Here is a 10,000-nt window from a genome sequence, read left to right as displayed (position 1 = left end):
TGGGCAGTAACAACGCGTTACTGTAATCCGATTACTTTTTTCAAGTAACGAGTAAAGTAAGGGATTACAATTGCAAAAACAGTAATTAGATTACTGTTACTTCCCCATAAGCAGGCTGCGTTACTGCGTTATACTGCGAGACTGTCTCGCGACGTGAGCCGTGACTCGTGAGTGACAATAACATGAGCGCCGCGAAGTCAGTGGTAAACACTATGGCAAGCGATCGCGTTCAAAAGTCTTTAAGCGAAACGCGTGAATTTTGACGCATCAACACGCACCGTTTGTCCGTGTTCAGACGTCATGTTTATTCATGAACGATGTCGTAATTGTAAACTGTATGCACGTGCAAACATCAGACGTTATATTTGTTCATGAGGGATAATGCATTGGTACGTTGTGAGTGATGTCAGTCTTATGTCATGATTTGTCATGCCTTTTAAGTTGTTCGTTTAACGTTCTTTCCCAAGGTAGAAAAGTCAACAGCTCTAAGAATGGGTCTTTTATTTTAGCAAACTGCCAAAAAACCTTTTCAGACTGTGTGCAGCTGAACCAAGAAAAACTTAAGATTGCATGGAGCTGATAAGCATGAATGGCAGAAGAAAAAGACTGCAATTAAAAAACAAATCAAGAGAAAATTATTTTAATGCAAGCAATAAAAAACTGCACACATCAGCTGTGGAATAAAAGAAAAGAAATGCATGATCAACTAGATTAAGGCAAACTCCTGTCTTAATGTAAACCCTGTCCACCACCCCCAAAGGTTTCACAAAGTTATTCTTGCCACTGTAACTTATGGCTTCCTAAAGCCAGGTTTATGGGTAAATAAATGAATAATAATAAAAAATATATACCAGGGCTCAACATTTAAGCCTTTTCATTTGTCCTTCAGTCGGTCATTCACTTGTCCGTGTCACGGTTCACGGATTCATTGACTCGCCTTGCTATGTGTGTGCGTGTTGTATGAATGGGCGCGGCTCATCAGCATGGCTCGTTATCGCTGATGAGCTGATCAGCGCCAGCTGTTTTGAATGAGAATGTCCTATATATTGTTTGTCACCTCGTCTTGTCTTTGTCAGATGGTTGTGGAGGTTCTCAGGCTCAGCTCACAGTCTTCTCTTCCTTGCTCCAGTTTCTGTTCTGAGATTCGTCTGCCTGTTCCGAGGATCTAGTTCCTGTATTCCTGTTCCGAGATTCGTCTACCTGTTCTGAGGATTGTCTGCGGTTCGTCCGTTGCTGTCTGCCCACTGAGTCCTGCGTTGCCGAGCCTGAGTTTCTACGTTGCCTTATATCTCTACCTGCACTTCATCTTCTATTGTGTTAATAAACACCAGTATTCACTTGCTATTGAATCCTTGACTTTTCATTCGCGCCATGACAGAACCATCTGACCAGATCATGGATTCAGCGAGTGCAGCCACATTGCAGCAGATGTACGCCGGTAATCACGCCCGCATGGACCGTCAGGATGAACAGATCGGTGCCTCGGGTCGGGCGATACAGGCTCTGGTAACGCAGGTGTCCGAGCTCACCTCTCAATTACAACGTCTGAGAGGTCCCGCTGCGCCAGCACCGCCCCCGCCTGTTCCCCCGGAACCTCTCAACATCAACCGACCAGAGCCGCGCATCCCCACCCCCGAGAGGTATTCTGGAGAATCGAATATGTGCCGAACCTTTCTAACCAAATGTTCGATTTACTTCTCTCTTCAGCCTGTGACGTTTTCCTCTGAGGAGAGTAAAGTGGCACTAGTGATGACACTGCTGTCTGGACGCGCGGCTCTGTGGGGAACAGCGGTGTGGAAGAATCAACACCCGTGCTGCTCCTCGTTCCAAGCACTCGAGCAAGAGATGAGCCGCGTGTTCGATCGCGCGGTCGCCGGACGCGAGGCGGCTCGCCAACTTGCCAATCTCCGACAGAACAACAACTCGGTTTCCGACTATTCCATCCAGTTCCGGACGTTGGCCGCCGAGTGCAAATGGAACGAGGAGGCGCAGTGGGACTTGTTCCTGCATGGGTTGGCTGATCGTGTTCAAAAGGAGATCTACACGTTGGATTTACCCAAGACTCTTGATGAACTGATTGAACTGGCATTACGAGTCGATGCACGATTACAACAGAGAGCTAATCGGTCTTTACGGACTCCAGTGGAGGATTTCGCTGAGTTTCCCAGTTTCAGGGGAGTGAACACGGTCAGCCCCTCGAACGATCCTGAACCCATGCAGGTAGGTCGAGCTCGGCTCTCCCGGGAGGAGAGAGAACATCGCCGCTCGAGAGGTCTGTGTCTCTACTGTGGGGAGGCCGGCCATTTCATCTCCAACTGTCCTTTAAAAGGCCAAGCCCGGCGGTAGGACGGAGGCTACTGTCGGGCGGGATATCCTTGACCAGACCCTCGAACGCCACCCTCCTCCCGGTGAGACTCCAGTGGGCAGACCACACCTTCAACGGCCAGGCGCTGGTGGATTCAGGAGCGGAGGGGAATCTTATGGACTTTTCCTTGGCACAGAAACTTCACATCCCCATCACACCGCTGGAGCACAGTATCACCATTCACGCATTAAATGGACAGGAACTTCCGGGCATCACTCACACCACTGGACCCATCACACTTATCACCTCGGGTAACCACACTGAGAAGACCTCACTATACCTCACTCAGTCACCTCACGCTCCCATTGTCCTGGGTCATCCGTGGTTGGTGAAACACGGACCCAGGATAGAGTGGGGTCAGAACTCCGTGTCCACTTGGAGTAATCAGTGTTATGCCTCATGTCTTTCGTCTGCTGTTCCGTCTGTTTCTTGTTCTGTGTTGCAGGAGGAGCCAGTGAATCTGTCTAACGTGCCACCAGAGTATCTCGACCTGAAGGAGGTGTTCAGTAAGTCTCGGGCTGCTTCTCTTCCTCCGCATCGTCCCTATGACTGTGCTATAGATCTACTGCCAGGTACGTCTCCGCCTAAGGGCAAGTTATATTCGCTTTCTGTTCCAGAAAGGGAGGCTATGGAGAAATATATTTCTGATTCTCTAGCAACTGGATTCATCCGCCCTTCCTCTTCTCCAGCGGGGGCGGGATTCTTTTTTGTGGGGAAGAAGGATGGTTCACTGCGACCTTGTATTGATTACCGGGGGTTGAATAACATCACGGTAAAGAATACTTATCCTTTGCCGTTGATGTCTTCAGCCTTCGAGAGGTTGCAGGGAGCATCTATCTTCACAAAATTGGATTTACGTAATGCATATCATTTGGTTCGCATCAGGAAGGGGGATGAATGGAAGACCGCGTTCAACACCCCCAGGGGGCACTTTGAATATTTGGTTATGCCGTTCGGGCTTTCCAACTCCCCAGCGGTCTTCCAAGCACTCATCAACGACGTGTTGAGAGACATGGTAGACCAGTTCATATATGTTTACCTGGATGACATATTGATTGTTTCTTCGTCTCTCCAGGAACACGTTCAACACGTCAGACGAGTGCTTCAGAGGTTGCTAGAGAATGGGCTTTTTGTCAAGGCGGAGAAATGCGCTTTTCATGCACAGTCTGTTCCTTTCCTAGGGTACATCATTTCGTCTGAGGGAATGCGAATGGATCCTGAGAAGGTTAAGGCTGTGGTAGAGTGGCCAAGTCCAGATTCCCGTAAGGCCCTACAGAGGTTTCTGGGGTTTGCCAATTTCTACCGGCGTTTTATTCGCAATTTCAGCCAACTAGCCGCGCCTCTGACTGCCTTGACCTCCCCCAGAACGGCGTTCAGGTGGTCAGACACAGCTGAGGCTGTGTTTGCTAAACTGAAAGGCCGCTTCGTTTCAGCCCCCATCCTTATAGCCCCTGATCCGTCACGTCAGTTTGTGGTGGAGGTCGATGCATCAGAGGTGGGGGTAGGAGCAGTGCTATCCCAGCGTTCTTCCACAGACGACAAGATGCATCCCTGCGCGTTTTTGTCCCGTCGTTTATCGCCTGCCGAACGTAACTACGACATTGGTAACAGAGAGTTGTTGGCAGTTAAGTTAGCATTGGAAGAATGGCGTCACTGGTTAGAGGGATCGGGGGTACCTTTTATCGTCTGGACCGATCATAAGAACCTGGAATATATCAGAACCGCCAAAAGATTGAACTCCAGGCAGGCTCGGTGGGCACTTTTTTTCGGTCGTTTTGATTTTTCTCTCTCGTACCGCCCGGGTTCCAAAAACATCAAACCCGATTCTTTATCGCGTATTTTTGACCATTCCGATCGCCCGTCTACTCCCGAGTGCATTTTACCTGAGACCCTATTTGTCTCCACACTCACATGGGAGGTCGAGTCGAAGGTCAAATTGGCCTTAGAAGGGGTAACGCCTCCGCCCGGTTGCCCACCGAATCGTTTGTTTGTGCCGGAGGGATTACGGTCCGACGTCATTCAGTGGGGTCATTGTTCCAATGTAGCTTGCCACCCAGGAGTTAATCGCACTAGTTTTTTAGTCAAGCAACGGTTCTGGTGGCCACTGATGGCTCGTGACATCCACAGTTTTGTTTTGGCTTGCTCGGTTTGTGCCACTGGTAAGACTTCCAATCGACCCCCAGATGGGTTACTTCAACCGCTGCCTGTCCCTTCGAGACCCTGGTCCCACATTGCGCTAGATTTTATCACCGCCCTCCCACCCTCTCAGGGCAATACGGTCGTTTTGACTGTGGTGGACCGGTTCTCGAAGGCGGCTCATTTTATTCCCTTGCCCAAATTACCCTCAGCCAAGGAGACAGCGTTGACCGTTGTAGATCACGTCTTTCGCTTACATGGCCTCCCGATAGACGTGGTTTCTGACAGAGGACCCCAGTTTGTGTCCAAATTTTGGCGAGAGTTTTGTAAGTTACTGGGAGCGACTGTCAGTCTGTCCTCAGGGTTTCACCCCCAGAGCAATGGTCAAACCGAGAGAGCCAACCAAGATTTGGAAAGGGTGTTACGATGTTTGGTCTCCAAGAATCCTTCCTCCTGGAGTCAGCAACTTTCAATGGTGGAGTACGCGCACAATACGTTACCAGTGTCGTCCACGGGCCTATCTCCGTTTGAATGTAGTGTAGGTTACCAGCCACCAATTTTTCCCAGTCTGGAATCCGAGGTCGCGGTCCCCTCCGCTCACGCCTTCGTCCAGAGGTGTCACCGCACATGGACTAGAGCCCGTGAGACTCTACTCCAGGTGGGGGCGCGCACCAAGGCTAAAGCCGATCGCCACCGGTCCAAGCCTCCCGTATACGTCGTTGGTCAAAAAGTGTGGCTTTCAACCAGGAACATTCCTCTACGCTCCGTTTCTAATAAGCTTGCTCCCAAATTCATTGGCCCGTTCACTGTCACCAAGATCATTAGTCCGGTGGCAGTCCGCCTCAACCTTCCTCCAGCGTACAGGAGAATTCATCCCGTTTTCCATGTATCCAAGATTAAGCCTGTGTTTCGATCAGCGATTAACCCGCCAGTTCCGGTTCCTCCCCCGCCGCGTCTCGTAGATGGGGAACCTACTTATTCGGTCAATCGTATACTGGACTCAAGGCGGAGGGGACGCGGATTCCAGTACTTGGTGGACTGGGAAGGTTACGGTCCGGAGGAGAGAAGTTGGGTTCCGGCTAGGGACATCCTGGATCACTCCCTTATCGATGATTACAATCGACAGGTAAGGGTGTCTGGGAACGCCAGGCGGCGTTCCTAGGAGGGGGGGTACTGTCACGGTTCACGGATTCATTGACTCGCCTTGCTATGTGTGTGCGTGTTGTATGAATGGGCGCGGCTCATCAGCATGGCTCGTTATCGCTGATGAGCTGATCAGCGCCAGCTGTTTTGAATGAGAATGTCCTATATATTGTTTGTCACCTCGTCTTGTCTTTGTCAGATGGTTGTGGAGGTTCTCAGGCTCAGCTCACAGTCTTCTCTTCCTTGCTCCAGTTTCTGTTCTGAGATTCGTCTGCCTGTTCCGAGGATCTAGTTCCTGTATTCCTGTTCCGAGATTCGTCTACCTGTTCTGAGGATTGTCTGCGGTTCGTCCGTTGCTGTCTGCCCACTGAGTCCTGCGTTGCCGAGCCTGAGTTTCTACGTTGCCTTATATCTCTACCTGCACTTCATCTTCTATTGTGTTAATAAACACCAGTATTCACTTGCTATTGAATCCTTGACTTTTCATTCGCGCCATGACAGTCCGAGTAAAAACATTTGTTAGAACAGGAAAAAAATTAGATTTTTTTGTGTGTGTTGTAAATATAATTTATTCCGAATCAGTATTCTCATCAGTTCAGTCAGCTTTAACATATATAAATCGGCATATTTATGATATTGTAACCTTTATAAAGGGCATTTTTCCCTAATCGTTTGCTTCATCTTTGATTTAAAATTCTGAAATTTGATCAATAAATTACAATAGAATAATAAGATGCTAAAGGGCTGTTACCAATCAAATAAACTGCATTAAATAATGTAATGAGATTATTTAAAATATTTTTTGAATATACAAATATGAAATATTATTTATGCATAGAAATAATTTAAAAATAAACCGCCAGTAGGAGGCGGCAGGAGACCATCTTAATGAGTGAGTCATTGATGCAATGTGCATAAAGTTAAAATACTGAAACTAATAAAACAAGTTTTAAAAAAGAATGTTTCATTTAATTCAATTTTAGATGATGGAATATGCAGAAAGAATATAATTAAGCAGAAAGGTATATTGCTTTATAGCGTATTCATTTCGTGCATCATGTTTTTGAAAAGTAACTAGTAAAGTAACTAGTAAAGTAACTAATTACTTTTGAAAATAAGTAATCAGTAAAGTAACTGGATTACTTTCTTGGAGAAGTAATCAGTAATCAGTAACTAATTACTTTTTCCAAGTAACTTGACCAACACTGAATAACACACACATAACCCAAAGCAGAGGAATCATGTTTAATAACACACACATAACCCACAGCAGAGGAATCATGTTTAATAACACACACACACACACACACAACCCACAGCAGATGAATCATGTTTAATAATACACACATAACCCAAAGCAGAGGAATCATGTTTAATAACACACACATAACCCAAAGCAGAGGAATCATGTTTAATAACACACACACACACACAACCCACAGCAGAGGAATCATGTTTAATAACACACACATAACCCACAGCAGAGGAATCATGTTTAATAACACACACACACACACACACAACCCACAGCAGATGAATCATGTTTAATAATACACACATAACCCACAGCAGATGAATCATGTTTAATAATACACACATAACCCAAAGCAGAGGAATCATGTTTAATAACACACACATAACCCACAGCAGAGGAATCATGTTTAATAACACACACATAACCCACAGCAGAGGAATCATGTTTAATAACACACACACACACAACCCACAGCAGATGAATCATGTTTAATAATACACACATAACCCACAGCAGATGAATCATGTTTAATAATACACACATAACCCAAAGCAGAGGAATCATGTTTAATAACACACACATAACCCAAAGCAGAGGAATCATGTTTAATAATACACACATAACCCACAGCAGAGGAATCATGTTTAATAATACACACATAACCCACAGCAGATGAATCATGTTTAATAATACACACATAACCCAAAGCAGAGGAATCATGTTTAATAACACACACATAACCCAAAGCAGAGGAATCATGTTTAATAATACACACATAACCCACAGCAGAGGAATCATGTTTAATAATACACACATAACCCAAAGCAGAGGAATCATGTTTAATAACACACACACACATAACCCAAAGCAGAGGAATCATGTTTAATAACACACACATTAACCCAAAGCAGAGGAATCATGTTTAATAACACACACACATAACCCAAAGCAGAGGAATCATGTTTAATAACACACACATAACCCACAGCAGAGGAATCATGTTTAATAACACACACACACACACACACACACACACACACACACACACACACACACACACACACACACACACACACACACACACACACACACACACACACACACACACATAACCCACAGCAGAGGAATCATGTTTAATAACACACACATAACCCACAGCAGAGGAATCATGTTTAATAACACACACATAACCCAAAGCAGAGGAATCATGTTTAATAACACACACACACACAACCCACAGCAGAGGAATCATGTTTAATAACACACACATAACCCACAGCAGAGGAATCATGTTTAATAACACACACACACACACACACACACACAACCCACAGCAGAGGAATCATGTTTAATAACACACACACAACCCACAGCAGATGAATCATGTTTAATAATACACACATAACCCAAAGCAGAGGAATCATGTTTAATAATACACACATAACCCACAGCAGAGGAATCATGTTTAATAACACACACATAACCCAAAGCAGAGGAATCATGTTTAATAACACACACATAACCCACAGCAGAGGAATCATGTTTAATAACACACACATTAACCCACAGCAGATGAATCATGTTTAATAACACACACATTAACCCACAGCAGAGGAATCATGTTTAATAACACACACATTAACCCAAAGCAGAGGAATCATGTTTAATAACACACACATTAACCCAAAGCAGAGGAATCATGTTTAATAACACACACATTAACCCAAAGCAGAGGAATCATGTTTAATAACACACACATTAACCCAAAGCAGAGGAATCATGTTTAATAACACACACATTAACCCACAGCAGAGGAATCATGTTTAATAACACACACATTAACCCACAGCAGAGGAATCATGTTTAATAACACACACATTAACCCAAAGCAGAGGAATCATGTTTAATAACACACACATTAACCCACAGCAGAGGAATCATGTTTAATAACACACACATTAACCCAAAGCAGAGGAATCATGATTAATAATACACACACACACATAACCCACAGCAGAGGAATCATGTTCTGAACAGATCCGATGTGTGTGTGTGTGTGTGTGTGTGTGTGTGTGTGTGTGTGTGTGTGTGTGTGTGTGTGTGTGTGTGTGTGTGTGTGTGTGTGTGTGTGTGTGTGTGTGAATCATGTTCTGAACAGATGGAGAAGTTGAGATAAATCATCTCTGAATGTCTTAAACTGAGTTTAGAGTTGAAAGTCTAGTTTTGCTCGTATCATCCAGACATGTTTCAGTGAGTCTCATTGTGTCTCATATTTCCTCTCTCTTCTCTGTGTATCATTGTCTGTTTCTCTTTATTTCACTGACAGAAGTTCAGCTGTGTTATTAATGTAATGAAGAGACAATAAGAGACTCTAGAACATCTCACTGTCACTGATTTATCATGCAGCTCAAAGCATTATGGGTAGAGTCTCTCATCAGGCTATTCTCATTCATCAACACAGTTTCAATGATGATCCAGCACAAACAGTAAACCCAGGATAGAGTGTGTGTGTGAATGTGGTCTGGACTGTGTGTATGAGGCTCAGTGTGTCAGAGACGCTGTAGAAGGACAGAGTTCCTGCACTGTGATCCACATACACTCCTATTCTACACACTCCTGTTCTACTGTGATCCACACACACTCCTGTTCCACAGCTGACGGGCTTTACAGGGAGTTTAGTCTCTATGTTATTGTGTTTGAATGAGTAACTGGAGGAAGAGCAGATCAAACTCCAGGACTGATCACTATATCCAAACACACACTCATAACTCCGTCCCTTCCTCCTGATGCTCTTATATGACACTGATATAGACACACCATAATCACCACTCCACTCTATCTCCCAGTAACAGCGTCCACACACACTCTCTCTACACAACACCTGATACACATCAAATCTGTCTGGATGATCAGGATACGGCTGAAGCTTTGTGCCAGTGTAAGTAACCACTCTGTTCTCCTCAGACAGACGGAGTTCTTCATGCACTGTGTTCGGATCCAGAGTGAGGCGATGATAATCTGATGGAGAGAAAACACACATCAGTGAATTACAGAAACTTTCTATCTTGAGTCTTCATTTCAGATCTGACTCGTTCATTTAG

At 45.1% G+C, this 10,000-nt stretch overlaps 2 protein-coding genes across 3 annotated transcripts in view; both read right to left on the bottom strand.

Annotated features, from left to right (window-relative positions):
- Nucleotides 1-8,271: 8,271 nt before the first annotated feature.
- The window catches only part of LOC311289546 (stonustoxin subunit beta-like), a 58,456-nt gene continuing 56,727 nt past the window's right edge, over nt 8,272-10,000 (bottom strand). For both annotated transcript variants that reach the window (XM_084407635.1, XM_084407636.1), the window contains one exon: nt 8,272-9,917. In XM_084407635.1, the coding sequence (XP_084263761.1) occupies nt 9,352-9,917 (566 nt within the window). In that variant the 3' untranslated portion in view covers nt 8,272-9,351. The remainder of the gene's footprint in view (nt 9,918-10,000) is intronic.
- The window catches only part of LOC311289545 (protein NLRC3-like), a 138,366-nt gene continuing 137,412 nt past the window's right edge, over nt 9,047-10,000 (bottom strand). Inside the window, exon 8 of the mRNA XM_084407634.1 lies at nt 9,047-9,796. Within this exon, the coding sequence (XP_084263760.1) occupies nt 9,791-9,796 (6 nt within the window). The 3' untranslated portion in view covers nt 9,047-9,790. The remainder of the gene's footprint in view (nt 9,797-10,000) is intronic.

This window comes from Rutilus rutilus (genome assembly GCF_951802725.1).
Source record: "Rutilus rutilus genome assembly, chromosome: 4".
NCBI lineage: Eukaryota > Metazoa > Chordata > Actinopteri > Cypriniformes > Leuciscidae > Rutilus > Rutilus rutilus.
This window is presented reverse-complemented; position numbering and strand designations above follow the sequence as displayed.